Consider the following 18,686-nt stretch of genomic DNA (forward strand, 5'->3'; position numbering starts at 1 on the left):
TTAGCTTCTGGAGGGCAGGGTCTATTCCAAAAGTCTTTGAATATGCAACATATCTGGCATGGTGTTTTGCATACAGTGGACACTCAATATGTGTTTATGGACTGATCAGCCATATAAAGCCCCAGGCCTCTGGCCAAAACAGGCTACAGCTATAGCTATTGAGAAGAATTTCCTATTCTTTTCAGCAAGCACTAGCTACTGTCAGAGTCTACAGTACTAAGAGAATAAACTATCCCTTGATATTGATGCTTTCGAGGAAATCAGAAGCTGTGGATATTTGGAGAAAACAATAATACACAAAATTAATCTTTCTAAGCTCCAAAAATTATTCAACATTTAGTTTAATCCTGGTATTTGATAGAAAGTTCAAGTCATGTTCTCTTTCATCTAAATAAATTTTCATATGAAAATAATTCCCTTTGACTATCCTACAGCTATTTCTGATTTCTCTAGAGCTGGAAAGTAAACAGGACTGGTGCTACGCAGGGCTTCACGGAGCTAATGCCTTTTCCAAAAGGAGTGAAACATACACTTCTCAGCACTCCAGATGGAGGAGATAGGAGCGGGTACCGGCCCACTTCCTTTTCTATATCACAGTTCCTTCTTTCTATTATTAGTTTTCTTGAGAATATTATTTACTATTCAGTTCTGAGCTATTTCCTTTGCCTTCTGATGAACAGCTAAGCAGCCAGCTTGATAATAACCTTGTGATCCAGCTTCTTCAAACCTGCCTCATTAAGACTTGGGCTTTCTTTTGCAGAACACTAGGTGTCCTTTTAACATTGCCATAGGCCACCAGATATTATCCAAGTGTCTAAGTGGACTTTAAAAACTTTAAGTCCACTTCATAGCACACCAACCAATATTTCAATCTTATGCCTGAAGACTATCAAGTACTGTATCTACAGTTAAATAATTGTTTTAATTTGTTATTTTGCTTCATTGCAGAGCAAGGTGGTGGGCAGGTGGGTGGTTGGGTTAGGAACCAATGAGGGAAATTAATGCAATGCAGAAAACAAATCTACAGAGATTCATCCCCAAATTGGCCCCCAACCGGGATACTGGGTCAGAGCAGCCTGAAGTGTTGGTATATGCTCAGCAGTCGGAAGACATGGTTCTCAGGAATCCAGTTCCTTACAACATAACCCTAACTAGAATCTCCCTTCTCCACCCCTTCCAGGACCATACATCCTAAGCAAAGAATGTCAACTAGCCAAAAGAAAAGGAATGCAGGCCGATTTTGAACACTTTATGTCTGTCTGACCTTGAGAAAACTATCTAACCTCACTGGGGTTTCTTCATCTAGGGTATATTTCATCCTCATAAAACCTCATGTGGAATTAAAATCTCCACGAGCAGATGAGGAAACCAAGGGACAGAGAGTTTAACAGTTTGCCAAAGCTGCCCAAATTGTCAGAATCCAAATCCTTTATCTTTCCACTTCTCGGGGCCCCTACACTGCCCTGCCTCCCAAATATTTAAACACAAACAAGTCAATCAGTGCTAGGACCCAGCCACAGGCCCCTGAGAAGTAAAGAACTGATGCTGTCATCTCCTGTGTCCACAGCTACAATAACACCTAGTAGCCTTACAAATATGTAGATGCAATTTCAAAGTCAGCTCATAAAAAGAGGCATAAATAAGAAAAAGTATCACGGTCTTAATTCCCCCACATATGTAGTTCTCAGAGAGTACCAAGCCCTCAGATGCACCCCCCTCCATAACAACAACAACAACAACAACAACAAAAAACAGTTCTTCTTTTCTTCCAGTTAGGCCAAAATAAATAAACGTACCTATCATTTATTCAGTCAACCACATTTATGGATTACTATGGTGTCCAAGGAAGCTCTAAGCCAAAATAAAACAGGGAAGGGAGAAGGCTGGCCTCTCCGAAGAGTAAAACCACAGCACATTCAGGGCTGAGTCAGAAGCCTGGGAGTCTGCTCCTTGCAGCAGCACAGGGATGACATGAGAAGAGTAGAGGCTGCATCAGAAAGCAACCTGCCCCCATCATTTCTGAACTTGATAAGGAAGTAGACTGGAAAGTCTTTTAATGCCAGGTCATGAATCTAGATCACGAGGAGACTTTCCTACTTGGGTGTAAGTGCCCTTAGCTGACCTAATAGCCACTTCTCTACATGAAGCTACTGGAATGAAGCCCAGGCACTCTACCAACCCACTCTACCACCCCCCTCCCCTACCCACACATAGACCCTCACACACAGTCAATCCACACAAACTAAAGGAAATTTCAAGTGTTTCTGAGCTATTATTTTGGTGCTCCATACTATTAAAACATTTAATAGTAACTCTTCCGACTCTTCTAAATCACACGATGGTTCAGACCATGGAAGAAGCTCAAATTAGAGGGTGACAAACTAATGTCCCCTTGTCCAGCTCTGCCTAAGAAACCAAAATCTTGGAGACACACAGCCATAGATTTGTAAGTCCTTTCCTGATGACAGTAACTACCATTTTATAGTCAAGTATTAAACCTTCCCCCACATAATCATAACTTGTCATAACACCCTCAGAAATAGTTATCATTGCATTGTATTGGTGAATAAAATGAGGATCTGAGAAAGTAATTACCCAAGCTCACCCTCCTGGCAAATGAGGTTTCTAGAATTCACTCACCTCTGAGATCATCTTCCTACTACATTAGCCTGCCTCTATTCCCCAAAGAGCCTGGCACTTAATAAATACTCTGTTAGTAATGAATTAAACCAAAAGAGAGAGCAAGCCTTGGGATTTTTCTGACTGGAGGAATATTCCTACCTGCACCCACTCTAGGGACTATATGACAATGAGTTCCGGCCTCAGGAGAAGGCCATCTCCACCTGAACTGGGCCCACCACGTAGGTGAGCCTTGGGCATTCTACCCTTCCCACTCTTCCTTGCCCCGGAACCCAGAGCTGGAGCACTGAGGCAATTCAGGAACAGCATCTACTGCCTGACATGTGGGGATGGGAGTGGAAAGGGGAAAAGAACAGCCTGTGCCTTCGGGAATTTGCTCCCTGAAGTCCCTGCACTGATCTCGTTTGTGTCTGGCTTCCTATAAACAAAGCAGAACAATGAGAGGAAGGAATACCAGGAGGCACCAGCGCTAGCTGGAAGGAGAGGAAGTTTGCGGTGCTCCCCAGCAGGGCGGTTCCCGGCCACCCGTGTACTGCAGCTGGGCAGGCACACTGCTCCAGACCTGGCCCTCTCCAAGGAGAAAAGAAAGTTAGTGAGCTTGGGGGGACGGGGGCCGTTTCCCCTCTTTTCCTAGAAGAGGGTGGCAGGGGGGCTGGCTCAAAAAGAAAGGTCACTGACCAACACCTGGGGTACCCTGTCAAAACCCTGCTCCTTCCACACTGAGTCTCTTTGCTCCTCCCCTTTCCCCCAGTCAACCTAGGGTTAAATGGGAAGGGGAGTAAGGCAACTCCAGGCGACGCCTTCCAAACTCTGGGAGAGGGAAAGCACAGGAGTCGGTAGAAGCGTGAAGGCAGAGCTTGAACTCCTATGTACCCGGTGACACAAGACAGCTCTGAGGGTGGCGCCCGCTGCTTCTCCCGGGCACCCCGCCAGCCGCTCTCCCTGGCAGTGGCGCCCTTTCCTCGCCCTCTGCCCGCCCAAGAGCTGCTGGCCCAGAGCAGCCGCATCCCCGACCCTCCAAGGCGAAGATCTCCTGGACTCACCCCCTCCCTGGCCTTTCCCCCTGACTGACTGAAACCCGGCTCCCCAAGCACTGATTTTCCAACCTCCCTAAGAAATCAAAGGTCGGTGTGCCCTTCACCTCCCTGCCTGCTTTCCAGTGTCCTCCGCGTCCGCGCCTCCCGCCGCAGTGCACCGCGAACAGCCAGACACTGGCGCGCCCCGTGTTGGGGAGAAGAGGGGAGCAGACGCCTCCAAAGTTTGGAAAAGTTTCACAGGGACTGGGGGCAGGGGGTGCCGACCGGGAGAAGGGAAGGATCACCTGTTGAGGGAGGGAGGGAAAGTTTGCCTGGCCCCGCCTCCCCGGGGCACCCCGCTCCCAGCCGCGCCGCGCCTCCCCACCTGGCCCGCGCTCACCTTGAGGCCGCGGATCTCGCCGAGGTGCAGCTGCAGGCGGCGGTTCACCTCGCGGATGAGGTTGCTGTGGTCCAGCATCGCGCTCACCTTCTCCGCCTCGGCGCGCCGCAGGCTGCGGATCAGCTCCTCCTTGCTCCACTGCAGCAGCTCCTCGTCTGACACTTTGGACAGGTCCTCCACGGGCGCGGCTGTGGTCGAGCCGGCCGCGGCTGGGGAACAACTTTCCGCCGCCGCCGCCGCCGCCGCGCCTCCGGCCGCCTTCGACATGGTATCCGCGCGGTGGCAGGTGCAAGTGGGTGGAAGAGGCGAGGCGACTCCCGAAGGCGCGGGCGCGGCGGGGCCGCCTCCGCCCACACCCCTGTGCGCTCCGGCGAGTCAGCGGCACCGCCCAGGGGCCGCTGGGTTGGGGCGGCGGGGGTCGCGCTGGGTGGCCATCCTACCTCGCCATCCCCGCGCGCGCGCCCGCGCTCCCCCAGGGCCCGGCAGCCAGCCGCTCGCTGCTACTGAGGCCCGTCCCAACTCCGAGCAAGTCCATGGTGAGGGGCGCTGGGAAGCCCGGGGCAGCCGCGGGAAAACCTCGGGGACGGCGGGGGAGCTGCACCCCCGTTCCCCTGCCCTCTCCTCCGCCCTAAGCCGAGACTGTCGCCCCCCGCACTCTCTGCCTTGCACACAGGCGCGCACGCACACGCACTTTCCTCCCCCTTGCCCAGCCGCAGCCCCCGGCTTCTCCCCTCTCCTAGCGTGGAGGGCGCGCCCGGCTCCGCGGCGCCTCCCCGGCTACTCTAGCGACGCTGCGGTGGCTGCCCAAAGGCTGCTGCGCTCCTCCTGTCGCCTTCGCTGCGCCCGCGGCCGCTCCTAGGCTGCTCCGGGAAGCCTTCGATTTGCAGAGCTGAGTCGAGAAGGGGTGGAGGGTGGGGGACCGGCTGGAGGAGGAGCCTGGAGCTGGGGCCACCCGTAACCCGCAGCAGCTCCCGCATGGGCTGGACGCAGCTGCCACTCGACCGCTGTCCGGGCCCCCGAGGTGCGCTCCCCGCTGTCCAGCCCGGGAGGGCTGGAGGCGCGGCTCCTTCTGCTCCCGGGTGCGGGTGGGGCTGGAATGGGGAGAAAGTGCGGAGCTGTGGCCGCCCGGGCTTTGGGAGGCTCGCGCGCGCCACCGTGTGGCGGAAGAAGCTCCCTCCTCTGTCCTCTGTCCTGGTGACCGAGCTTGTCACCAGGCGGGGGAAACAGCTGCTGACCCAAATGCGAGGTGCTTGGTATTTGGAGGGATAGGGCATCAGGAAAGATAGGGTAGCAGGACCTGAGGGATAACCAGTTGTTTGCACTTTGGAGAATGGGAGAAGCAGCAAATGGCAAAAACGAGGGTTGGGGGAAGGGGTAGCTTGAGAAAATCCAAATGGTCTGAAAAGGGGAAAAAGAGGCTTCAGGGCACTGCTCTTTAGGGACTACCCATCCTCACCTCCCACCCTCGCCCCACCCCCTAGCCCTTTGTCTTTTCTAAAAACTCACTACTCTATGAAGAAGCTTCAGGAGAAGGTACTGGATCTTTTAAAATTTTATTTGAAAAATATCAAAGCCTTTAGGCGAAAATAAAATACCTTCATCTCCTGCTTCCTGAAACCTGGATTTTAAGGTCAGCACAGTCACCTCCCCTCGGAGCAAAGCAAGCCCCCTCAGGCAAGCTGAAATGCCAGCCAAGGAGATTTCCATTTTCTTCTATGCCGCAGGCTGCCAGGCGTTTACTGGGTCGGCTTTTTTATGATGGTTATTTCTGGAAGGAGGAAGTCTGAGTCCCTGGCTTCTATCTTTGGGCTATCCTCTTGTAAAGTTGGGTGGAATCCTCTCTGGGCTGAAAACATGCTTTTGCCTAAAGAGGTGGATGCCCTTGACTGGCATGTTATTTCCAGCGGGGGACAGGGCCAGAAAATGGCAGGGATCTACCCCACCGGGTTTCAGTTAACCCGGGTGCAGAGAGAATAATCTCTATCTGGTAGGATGAGAATCGAAATCAGTCCCTTCACCCGCCGGTCAGTGTGTGTCCTCTATTGGGGACACTGAGACCTGGCTCCCAGGAGAGGCAAGGAGAGGTGGTACTGCTTACTGTGACCAAGAAGGCCCTTAACATTCCCCTCAGCTTGACTAAGCTTTAGACAGGTTTCTTCCTAAGTGTAGGCCCCTGACCTTCCTTTTCTCAGAGCATTTACTTCAGCAAACTTCCATTGATGAATGTTTCCTCTGACCCTGTGATATGTAAATCTCTTAGCCTCTTGCTGGGTTTCACAGCCTGGGGATCTTTCTCAGGGATCTGTGAGGCATCCCTTTGAAATATAATCATGAGGGAAAAGAGGGTCCCTATCTCCCAGTGTTTGTGGAAAGCAGGAGCCTAACTAATAAGTTCCAACTAGGAAACACAAATGGCCTCATTACACTGACCAACTTCCCACCCTAATCTCCTCCACTACTCTTCTACTAGCTCCCCTCCTGTTTCGGTGGAGTTGACTCTGCCTCCCTCTCTCTCTTCCCTATTGCAGTAGTCTTGAATAAATCCCCCTTGTCTGTCTAACTATATTGGATACAATTTTTCTTTGACACCTCCAAGCGGCTCTCATGCCCACAGAAGGCTCTGCTCAACACAGTTCCTAAGACCGATTTTGTCACAGAAAAGGAAAGTGAAGGTCAGAAAAAGATAAGTCCTATCTCTGTTACATGTTAGTTCTTGTCCTTGAACAAATCATCCGACCTTACTGGCCCTAGGGCAGCTAATGATATGATATACGTGAAGTGCTTGATCGAGCAACCCTACAGAAATGCAACCTTATTATTACTGATATTACATACTACACTGGGCAGCCTCTTGTCTAGAAATAGGAACCAGGACTTCTGTGTATTCCTCTATCACGGGTTCTTCAAGAGCCCTATTCTAAAATCAAACAGCCAGCCCCTTCTCTCCTAACTCCCTCTGATCAGTTAGCACCTAATGGACATGAGAGATAGATGGCTGAGAGGAGAAATTAGACTTGTGTTGGGAGGACAAGGAAGAAGGAAAGAAAAAAAAAAAAAAACTCTCTGCAAATTATATACACTAGCAGTGGCTTACGGTTGAGCTACATCATCTTAAGGTTTTGATGTTTCTAATTTTGGTCATTGATTCAGAATAGTAATTTTCTGCATGAATGAATAATGTTGCTTCATGTTGCTAAGGTCATATATGGTGTCAGGAGCTTCACTTGACTGCTAGAAACAGAAACTCAAAAAACAGTCACTTTAAAAAAATCACTTATTTTTTTTCACCTACGTGGTATTCTAAAGAGAGGCAGCTGAGGGCTGGTATGGTGTCTTCATGAGGTGGTAAAAATCTTAGGTTCCTTCTCTCTGCTCAGTCCCCTTTGGCATGATTGCCTCATGTCCATAACATGGCTGTTGGAATTCTAGCCATCCAGCTACATGTAAGGCAGGAAGAAGGTAATAACAACTGCAAAGGAGTACATGCCCCTTTAAAAAGTTTTCCTGGTGGCCGGGGGTGGTGGCTCATGCCTGTAATCCCAGCACTTTGGGCGACCGAGGTGAGTGGATCATTTGAGGTCAGGAGTTTGAGAGCAGCCGGCCAATAGATCGTGCCACTGCGCTCCAGTCTGGACAACAGAGTGAGACCCCGTCTCAGGGGAAAAAAAAAAAAAAAAAAAAAGTTTTCCTGGTAATTGACCCAGTTAATTTTGTTTATGTTCTAATAGGCAGAGCTTACCATATGATCACCTCCCAGCTACAAGGGAAGCTAGGACATTTGTTAAAGTTGGGTATATTAATGTCACAAGTAAAATCTGGGTTGTTTTAATAAGAAAAAAATAAAATGGATATTAGGTAGGCAACTAACAGTTTCTTATGCAAACCTTAGCAGTTTCTTATGCAATCTGAACTCCGAGTAAGTTAAATGGAGGTTTCTGAAAACCAGCCATAAATGACCCTAAGTCTTTAGTCCTGATGGTTTTATGTCATATGATTTTTTTGAGTCAACTCTATTTCATCCCAGCTCACTGTTGCCCAGCCTAGGTTCTCACTAAGTCTCACCTAAACCCCCTTACTGGTCCCTCTGACTACAGCATCACCTCTCTCAGATCTGCTTTCCACACAACTTCCGAAGTGAATCATCTCTAGTCATAAAAAGTCAAGTCTAGCTGCTTTACCCCAAGATAGATTGAATTATTGCTGATAATTTTTCACAACCTCCCTATAAAATGAATTAACATCGGCTGGGTGTGGTGGCTCATGCCTGTAATCCCAGCATTTTGGGAGGCCAAGGCAGGCGGATCACGAGGTTAGGAGATCTAGACCATCCTGGATAACATGGTGAAACCCATCTCTACTAAAAAATACAAAAAAAATAGCCGGGTGTGGTGTCAGGCACCTATAGTCCCAGCTACTCGGGAGGCTGAGATGGAAGAATGGCGTGAACCCGGGAGGCAGAGCTTGCAGTGAGCCTAGATCGTGCCACTGCACTCCAGCCTGGGTGACATAGCGAGACTCCGTGTCAAAAAAAAAATAATAATAATAATAATTAACATCCCCCTCCACCATGTGGCTTGTAGTCCTTCGCTACAGAGAACAGTTTTTCTCCCCTCCTCACTGGGATTGGGAATCGTATTGCAAGCATATGACTTGCTGTACTAACACATGTGTGTGCACCTGATGATGTACCCCTTCTCTGAAGAGGTCTCAAAAGGCATCTGTCTGCCCACTCACCCGTCTGTACTTTCCACACTTCACCAGGAGAAGAGCTAACCTTGGGTAGCTGCCGTTCCTTCAGTCTGAGCCATACACTCAGCCACACCAGCCAACCTGAAGACCTGCGGCGTGAAGCAGAGCCATGCTCACAGACTCACAGATCTGCATGTGAGAAAACAAGACTATTGTTTAAGCTGCTTACTTCTGGGGAGATTTATTGTGCAGCATTATTAATGCAATAGTTAGCATATACAATCCCTTGCCTAAATCCCTTTGGGGCATCTCAGTACCTTTCTCTGGAGTGAAGCTACATTTCTTAGCAGAGCATATAAGATGGACACAGTCTGACGCTTACCTACTTTTTCAGCTCCACCTTCTACCATACTTTGCCTCATATTTCATACTTTTTCAGTTCCAAACTGCCTGTAGCTCCCTGTCAGCATTCAGTGTACCTCTGTGCCACACTGATGCTCTTTTCTCATGCATAGAGTGCCTTCCTTGCCTTTTCCTTCTGAATAACTTCTGACCAGATCCTTCAAAAGGCATCATCTACTCCAGATTGCTGGCATCAGCCCACATTTCCCTGGCAGAGGCAAAGGTGAGTGTCCCTCTCCACTCCCATAACCTCCAGTGCATACCTCTAGTGCAGTACCTAAAATAGAATGCTGAATTGTAGGAAAATATAAGCAGAGGCTCAGACTAATCCAGTCCAATCCCAACAAAGGGTTTAGCTCCAGCCAGGATTTAATATTATCTGTTTTCTGCTTTCTCCAAACCGTACAGATTTTTGTCATGCTCTACAGAACTCCTTGGTGCCATTAGGGATGTTACTGAGGACATTGCTTATGACACCCCATAATGCCTTATAAAGACTGCACCTAACACCCGTGGTCCATAGTTTTAATCCTATGGACACTGAGTTTTGCAGTTGGTTATGTATTCCTCTTTGCGCTGGCTTCTAGGAAGTTAGATCTAAATTTGTGGCCCACCTTCAGTAATTTAGAGAAAATTTAATGAATGTAATTTGTCAACTAACCTGACTTCCATCATTTTCTCACTTTCAAATTTCTCCCTCACAATTTCTTCTTTTTAACCCTATGTGTGTGTATCTTTGCAAGTTACTGCTGGCATTTTTAATAAGGCAGAAAAGAGAGGAAGGGAGAGGGGGAGGGGGAGAAGAGTCTCGTCTTCAATTATAGACGCTATAATGTTTTCTGTCTCTCGTTTACTTTGGTGTCTGCTTTGGCTTGAACATGTGTCCCTCCAAGATTCCTATGTTGAAACTTAAACCTTAAGGGGATGGCATTAAGAGGGGGCCTTGGGAAGGTGATTAGGCTATGAGGGCTCTGACCTCATGGATGGGATTAGTGCCCTTATAAAAGGACTTGAGAGAGCAAGTTTGTCCCTTTTTGCCCACCCTTCTCTTCTACCAGATGGGGACACAGCATTTGTCCCTTTTTGCCCCTTTTGCCTTTCCACCATGTGAGGACACAGTAAGAGGCGCCATCTGTGAAGCAGAGAGTGAGCCTTCGCCAGACACTGAATCTGCTGGACTCTTGATCTTGGACTTCCCAGCCCCCAGAAATATGAGACATACATTTCTAATATTTATAAAGTATCCAGTCTAAGGTATTTACCTTTAGCAGAACAAATGGACTAAGACCATGTCTTTTTCCTCTTTTAGCTCCTAAGCTCCCTGGAGACAAAGTCTATTTCCTAACACAGAGTTAATATTCAATAAATACAGGAGGGAAGGAGGAAAGAAAGAAGGGAGAAGAGAACAAGTTTTCCAAGGGCCTTCATTCCGGTTTTTTAAAATATCCTTGTTTAGGTTGGGTCACCATCCAAACACACACAAAAGACCTCTTCCTTTTGAAAATATAATTACTGTTTAGTATATGCTATTTTGGAAGTTAGAAGAGTGATATGTAGTTCAGAATTTTTTTTAATATTTCAAAATTGTTTAAGTGTAGGATAATATGATGCTTTAACAAGTTAGCTTCTCTGCAAAAATGCACTTCAGGCAATGAGTTTATTTGCTGTTGATGCCAGACATAAGTAATCATATATACGAACAAGGCTGAGGTTTATCTCATTTTTCTGTGTTGCATCAAATAACACAGCCAGCCACTGAAACGCCCTATCTTGCTCCATCAAGAACCAATTTCCCAGGCAATACCTCAAAACTCAATAGAAGTACATTCGATTTTAGCTTTGTTACCTAATTCTGAGTTGAGATCCAGAGAACACAGCCATTGTGTGGAACTAGTAAGTAGCTGAGAATGCCCCCAAAAAAACAGAAACCTCCAGTGGTGATGTTATTGATGGATGCCCCCAAAGATGCTTACACTGTGACCTACTCCCAAAGTGCTTTGCCTTATCCAGCCCTACAAACTGAACATTTAGGAGCTTGCTGCCCTTTATCCTATTTTGTTCCCCCAGGTACTATGGCAGAAATGGCCAGGGAAAGGTTTATCTAACCACCAGGAGTACCCAAAGAAGAGAGGTCCAGCCAGCCTGCCTCTCAGATTGTTAAGATGTCAGGTGTCTTTTGCCTCATGGAAACAGCTGTTCTGCCCCCTCCCCAACCCTAGAATCACAGCTACACTCTGTGGGTAGGTTGAAGCATGAGAGAAAAGCCTAAAGCAGAGGGTACTTTAGGAGCCTCTATCTTTTGTTGTTTGTAAAGAAAATTGGCATATCCCTGTGTAATAATCCCTGGACCAGTAATGCTATCACTACTATTAACCTTCCTCCAGGTCTCTACTGTATGAACTGTCAATCTTGGCTGCATATTGGAATTACCTGGGGAGTTTCAGAGACCCCTCACTAGATTTAGTTTGTCTGGGGTACAGTCTGGACACTAGGTATTTCAAAACTCTCCATGTGATTCTAATTGCAGCAATTTGAGAATTACTGTTGTGGATAGTATAGAACACCACCCTGTAGAAATATAATACAAGTCACAAATGCAAGCCACGCATGTAATTTTAGATTGTCTAGTAGTTGCATTTAAAAAGTAAAAAAAAAGTGATACTAATTTTAATAATATATTTTATTTAACCTAACATATCTAAAATGTTATTTCAACATGTAATCAACATACACATTATCGAGAAATTTATACTTTTTTATTAACACTTCAAAATGGAGTGTGTAGCTTGCACTTACAACACATCTCAATTCAGACCAGACACCTTTCAAGTGCTCAGTAGCTACATGTGACTAGTGGCTGCCATATTGGCCAGCACAGCTGGAGACTATTTGGGGGGTGAGTGGCAAAATGAGGGTGGCACCTGTAGTGGACTGAATAATGCCCTCCATCCAAAAGGTATCCACCACCAACTCATCCTTAGAACCTGTGGTTGTTATCATGTATAGCAAAAAAGGACTTAGTAGGTGTGATTACTTTAAGTATCTTAAAATGGTAAGATTCCCTTAGCTTATCCAGATACGCTCAAAATGCAATTGCATGTTTCCTTATCCAGGTGGGCCCAAAATGCAATTGCATATTTCTTTATAAGCAGGAGATTTCACAAAGAAGAAGAGAAGCCAAGAACCACAGAGTCTATGATTGGAGAGATGTGGCTGCAAGTCAGGGAATGCTAGCTGCCACTAGATACTGGAAGAGTCAAGGAATGGACTCTCCCTGGAGCCTCCAGAGAAAACCTAGCCCTTCTGACACCCTGATTGTTGCCTCATAAGACTCATTTCAGACTTTAGGCTACATATGAGAGAATAAATTTCTGTTGTTTTAAGCCACAAAGCTTGTGACCATAATAATAAACTAATATAGCACCATTTATAACAAAGCACTATGTTTTTATCTGTATTAGTATAGTTATCACAGTCTTTCTTACTTTATACCTGGTGGATACTTATTGATTTTCTTTTTAGAGGGCAGGGATCTGTCTTATTCATGAATGAATTCTCTGCTGCATGCACCTGGGAACTAAAGTGTTTACCATAGGAGCACAGTAAAGGTTGTTCAGATGGATCTGAAACTCAGTCTCTGGGGTGCCCGTATTCTTGTGTGCACACAGGGAAAGCACAAAGGAAAGGCTGCTTCCTGAAGAGACCTCCATATGGAAGACCTGCAGATCACAAACAACCCACACAGCCATTGCCTGGTCGCCTGGTCACTTGTGTTTTTGAGAAGCCATAACTCCAAGAATATCGAAGGGAAGAAAATGCTGAAAAGCAGGGGCTGCCTAACAGGTCTGGCTTGCAAGGCAAACTCTTGGCAGACCTGGCCAGCTTCTGCTTGTCCCAGGGCAATCCCACCCCCATAGGATCTGGAGTTTTTCAGTTCCTTTGCTAAGATTCCTGAAATAGACTTAATGAAGAGCCTCAGAAGTGAAAATGCCTCTTCACACATTTGCTCAAAAAGATTGCTTTTCTCCTAACACAGAAATCAGCTGCCTTGAGGATGTGCGAGTTTGATTAGGGAGTCTGCTCTTGCCTATTTCTCAAACAGTTCAGGCCCTGACACAATCAGTATCACCCCTAGGGCATTTGCTTCAAATGCCCCCCATATAATCAGAAGTTATAAATGATAACCCAAAAGTTGAGGTACATTCATTGCCTTTCAGAATGAAACCTTCCAAGGGGCCATGGCCGTATTGTGACTGGACAAGAACTATCATGGATGAGGCACATCATCTTTTGGAACCATCTATGGAACAGACATTATTATTCCATTTTGCGGAATAGGAATCTGAGGCTCAGGCCAGACAGATGCAGCTAACGTTGAGTGGCATCCTGATGATCACCTTCATCAGAAAAGGCAGGAGTGCTTTGAGGACTATAGGTGGCTCTCAGGACCCTGACCTCCATGGCAGCCTTCAAGGAGTGGCAAACGGGGTCCACAGTGGCATATGCAGTGAGATCCAAGTTTTAGCCATTCAGAGTGGAGCAAGCCAAGAATAAGAACAGGTTCTGACAGTGACAGAAAAGGAGTCCCTGTGTTTTTGTCACCCGGGAAAGAAGTCCTGATTGGAGGATAATTTTCATAGAAGGGAGTCATAACTTGATTCCTGTTTCTCTGGTCGCATCTACAGAAGTTCCCAAAACATGCTCTTTCCCACTTGGGGATGTTCACGTACGATGCTCTGTGCCTAAGCACTACTATGCTGCTGGATAATTCCTACACCTTCACATCTCAGTCACAAGGGCATTGCCCCAGATATACTATCACTGACCGACTTATCTACAGTACCTGCTTCATCTTGAGTTCATCACCTTGTCTGTTTCCTTCATGCCACTTATGATTTGCAGTTATTTTCTATTCTGTTTGTTCATATTCTACTTTCAGCTGTGGAAGGCATGAGGGGAAGAGCTGTGTTGGTGTTATGCCTGACCTGTACTAGGTCCCCAGTAACTCTTATTGAATAGATGGATTGCAGGTTTTAAGTATTTGCTAATCAGCACCTACTGAGCTCCTGGCCATGCTGTGCTTTATCCCAGTACAAATTCCCCTCAGGAACTCTGATTCCATTGGTCAGGAGTGAGACCCTGGGAATGTGTAACTGAAGGCTATTTCTGATGCAGTCAGTAGAACATGTGGGACCCCTGTACCTGCCTCCCTCACACAATCTTTATTTGTTCTCTTTGCAGTGGGAGTCATGGCAGCAACAATAATTCACACATTAATTTCTGGGTCTTTGGGGTCCCTGGGAGTATCCTATGAATCCTATTTGCATTTATGCCATTTGTCTACCCATCAGAATCTATGAATGAGATGTTAGGGCTACTGTTATCTCCTATACACGGTGAGTAAACATTCCCAAGGAAGGAGAGACAAAGGCCACCACAATCTTTGGGGGGGAATATTCAGGGCAGCCAAGGACTTCAGCTTTCTAGAAGACTCATTCTAAGTTCCTTAGAACCTAAAAGCAACACACATCCTCTAGAAGGTTACAAAAGAACTCATTCTCTCAGAAGCTAGACCACCTAAGGTTGGCTAAATGAACTTGACACAGGCTTGAGTGAGAGGAAACCAACTTTAAAACCTGTTTTAGCAATAGTTGGAGAATGAAGCTAGAAATGGCAACAGTAGGGAGCAGGGACCCTAGCCACATGGAGGTGGCATCAAATAAAAGAGCAGGAAAGAAATGGAGTACCTGAGAAGCGATCTTTACTCTGGGTCCTTACTATGCAGCCTGTGTTCCGTGGACTGGCAGCATCAGCTTCACTAAAGACATGTTATAAATTCAGAGTGTCTGTCCCCACCCTGGAACTACTGAATGGAATCTTCCTTTTGACAAGATCTCCAGATGATTTGTAAGCACATCAGAGTTTAGCAAGCGCTGACCTAAGCCAGTACCATGGAGACTTGGTGAACTAGAGAAAAATTCCTTAAAATTTAGGAAATTTCTTAGCTTGGGGGAAATTCTACTATGAACTTGTCCAAACCTCAATCACATGCAAGGATAATTTGACTGGGGAAACAAAGCACTCTTGTCATTGGCAAGCATCTCAGCTCCTCAAGGAGAGTATAAGCTCATCGGAGCAAGGGAGTGTTCATTAAACTTCTGGTTCTCACAGAGTGCAGCCCTGTGAACTAGAACTGGAAAGTTGGGAAGCAGTGACAGGTCAAGTAAAGATAAACCTGAAGAGTTGACTGAGATCCGCTTCTGCCATTTTCTCTTAAACATTCTTTGCCTAGAACTTCAGCCAACCTTCCTAAGATGGTGGGTGAATCACAAAACTTTAGAAGATGGTTTAGGATCCTGTTATTAATGCTCATAAGTATAATTTACCATTCCTCAGAGGTGGTATTTCCAGAGTTGGAAGTGTGGCTGTGTTACTTTAATCTGCGTTATGTAAAAGTGCAAGAAATTGTGAAACCAATTTGGATAGCAGCTGAAAGCAAAACAGAAACAAATCATTGGTTCTCTGGTTCATTGACTTTCATCTTCTCCCTAGGGCAAAAGGAATTCTCTAGCACCTCGTAATATCACTGCTGCTCCTTCACCACCCGTTGTGGATGAATGTCAATGATAATTCTTAGCAAGGGGCCATATGTCATTTACTGAAAACGTTACCTCACATTTAGCCTCTATTGCAGGAATCTGTTTGATATCACAGTGCCCTGAGTTTGTGCAGTTTGAGTGTTTTTTAAGAAAACTGATGAACAAAATGGTCCATATGTGTTCATAGTTATTAGTGTGCCTATGTTTATCCAGAGATATGTGTGTGTACATTTTTAATGTGTGGATTCTTGCCGTTACAGCAATTAGAAAAGACCTTGGACAGGGAGAGTAAAACACATGGTTAAAATATATAATTACATGCCCATTTTCTCAGGAAAAAAAAATTAAAATCTATACCAGCCAGGATCTCCAGTGCTGCTTCTGTAAGAAAGTATGCTCCAGAGCTTACCATTCTGTTTTTTCCAAGAAGTGAGATGTTTAGAAAGAGGGCTCGCATGTTTTGATGGCTCTGTCAGGCCTGTAGGTCAGGGTGGAAAGAGCCCAGGAACCTGGACAACCACTCAACTAGAGAAGAGATCTGACCTCTAGTCACCACCTGGCCAGGGGGACATCCAAGTGTCACCTCTGCAGCTCTGTTTTCACACCTTTAAAACGAGAATGAAAATAAGTGTCAGTCATAACTCTTTGTATCAAAACAGTAAAAGGAACACATTTTGAAAAGTACAAATTGCCACACCAAAATGCAATGTGTGAGTATTTCTTTATGGATGTCACTCATCCCTATTTTGCTATGTCTTTCTCCAACCAGCAAAGGTATTCCAAGGATTCACTACTAATCTAACAGAGGGACTAAAACCCTTAATTGCTTCTATTACTCTGGAGTTCCAAGAACCACCCATTTTACATGACTCATGCTAAGACCTAGAACTTTAAACCACAGCCAAACCCTACACTACATGAAAGTAAAGAGGGACATAATATTTTAAGGTGTAGTCATTGGCCCCCTTCCCCATCTCTGCACACCAAACTCCCCAATTACTACTACAGGCGTAGGTAGTCCATAAGGAAGCTTTGTGTGAATTGGCAAAAAGCACCCCTTCCTCAGGTGGTGTCTCAAGTAGTGTATTAGTCTGGGTTCTCCTGAGAAACACAAGCAATAGGACACACACATGGAGAGAGAGGGAGAGACAGACAGACAGAGAAACAGAGAGAGAGATGTATTATAAGGAATTGACTCATGCAATTACAGAGGCTGAGAAGACCCAAAATTTGCGGTCAGCAAGCTGAAGATCAAGAAAGTCAAGCGTATAATTCTAGTCAGAATCTTAAGACCTGAGAACCAGAAGAGTCAACGGTGTAAGTTCCAGTGCAAATACAAAAGCAGAAGACCAGTGTCCCAATTTGGGGACACTCAGACCACAAATTCTCCCTTCCTCTGCCTTTTTTTGTTCTAGTCAGGTCTTCAATGGATTGGATGAGGCATACCCATTTTAAGGAGGACAACCTGCTTTACTCAACCTTCAAATGTTAATCTTATTCAGAAACACCTTCACAGACACACCCAGAATAATATTTAACCAAGTATCTGGGCATTTACTGTAACCCAGTCAAGTTAACACATAAAATTAACCATCATAAGTAGGATGCATGGAGAGCCACAGCTGTACTCCAGCCCCCACCTGCCCCTAGGCTAGATACCCTAGAGTAGAGCTCAATCTACGCAATCACAAACAGTGGCCCTGCCTACTATCTACATTGCTTTAAAAAATGGCTTCCTCTCCTCTCTAGAATCAGGTACCTTAGAGCCCAGCCTTTGTGGCTCATTCAATTCATTGTATCCTCCTTCAGTCCCATCAGAAATTCCGGACTGATCATGGTTTTGGCCTCCATATACTACCTAGAGCTACTCCCAACAAATGTTATTTCACTTTACAAATTGTTAGAATGCAGCTACCTTTTAAATTTTTACCTGTGGCTCCTCAGACAAGCATCTGATTTAAGGGACTTACATAGGTAAGGGGTATAATACTGAACCATTCCTTTCAGTGGAAGCAGCACAGATTTCCCTGGACCAGTGGGTCTGTGCAACACATTCAATTTCCCCTGAATGAGGAATAAGAGAACAAATACAATCAAAAAGGAAAAACAGGGAAAAGACAAACTAACATGAGTCCACAATGCAAGGAATGATGTAAATGAACAGGGAGATAAACAGAAATAACAACTGAGAAAGCATTCAGTGTGCACTGCATCCCAGAAATGACACTTGTGCAGAAGTGTAGCACACAGAATGAATCACTGTTTACCAGCCACAGACAGGGTGCTCTCAAGTTCAGCAATTAGGAGAGGAATGTGCAGTGCCTGGACATGAGTGGTATAGGTCTGGCATCAGAAAGCAAACAAACAAAACCTACTTTTATTATTTCTCCAAAAAAAAAAAAAAGGAGAGGTGGAGGGGAGGCATATAAAATTTCCCATATAAGTTTCACATGTACAATGTACAAATGTTTCACAAAGTGAAGGGTTGGAATAAATAGCAGTTCCAAGTGGGTAAAAAAAAAAAGGCTCAGATATTGTTGGCCAAGAAATATAAACAATGCAGCCAGGAAAGTCTGGGGGAATAGAGTTCCTGCTATGGTAACAGGTTTAGAAACCAAACATGACTCTGATGTGGAAATGCAATTTTTTATGCTAGAAAAATAAGCATAAATTTCCTTGCCTTAAAATATATATTTTCAATGCTCATCCCTGAGATCTGAAAACCTGGAAATGAATCACAGACCCAAGAAGGCAGAAGCTTTGAGATTAGTAGTGTTAGGTGATTTTTCACACAAAGAGTGTGGAATTCTGGCCTTTTGACTGCCAAATGGATAGGATAGCTGTCATAGGCAGATGTTCTTCCTGCCAAATCAACAGCTAGCCTTGTAGAAACTCAGCCTAACCATAATGATTGGGAAACCGAATTTCAGGCCAGCTTGT

The 18,686-nt window shown here is 45.7% G+C and overlaps 1 protein-coding gene and 1 pseudogene across 5 annotated transcripts in view; one reads left to right on the top strand and one right to left on the bottom strand.

Moving 5' to 3' along the window:
• CCDC85A (coiled-coil domain containing 85A) overlaps positions 1-5,154 on the bottom strand; it is a 196,635-nt gene extending 191,481 nt beyond the window's left edge. For all 5 annotated transcript variants that reach the window (XM_028831650.2, XM_028831649.2, XM_002808042.4 and 2 more), the window contains exon 1: positions 4,057-5,154. In XM_028831650.2, coding sequence (XP_028687483.1) covers positions 4,057-4,323 — 267 coding nt within the window. In that variant the 5' untranslated portion in view covers positions 4,324-5,154. The remainder of the gene's footprint in view (positions 1-4,056) is intronic.
• LOC100429052 (uncharacterized) lies at positions 5,032-13,088 on the top strand (annotated as a pseudogene).
• Positions 13,089-18,686: the final 5,598 nt, after the last annotated feature.

The sequence above is a fragment of the Macaca mulatta genome, chromosome 13 (genome assembly GCF_049350105.2).
Source record: "Macaca mulatta isolate MMU2019108-1 chromosome 13, T2T-MMU8v2.0, whole genome shotgun sequence".
Lineage (NCBI taxonomy): Eukaryota > Metazoa > Chordata > Mammalia > Primates > Cercopithecidae > Macaca > Macaca mulatta.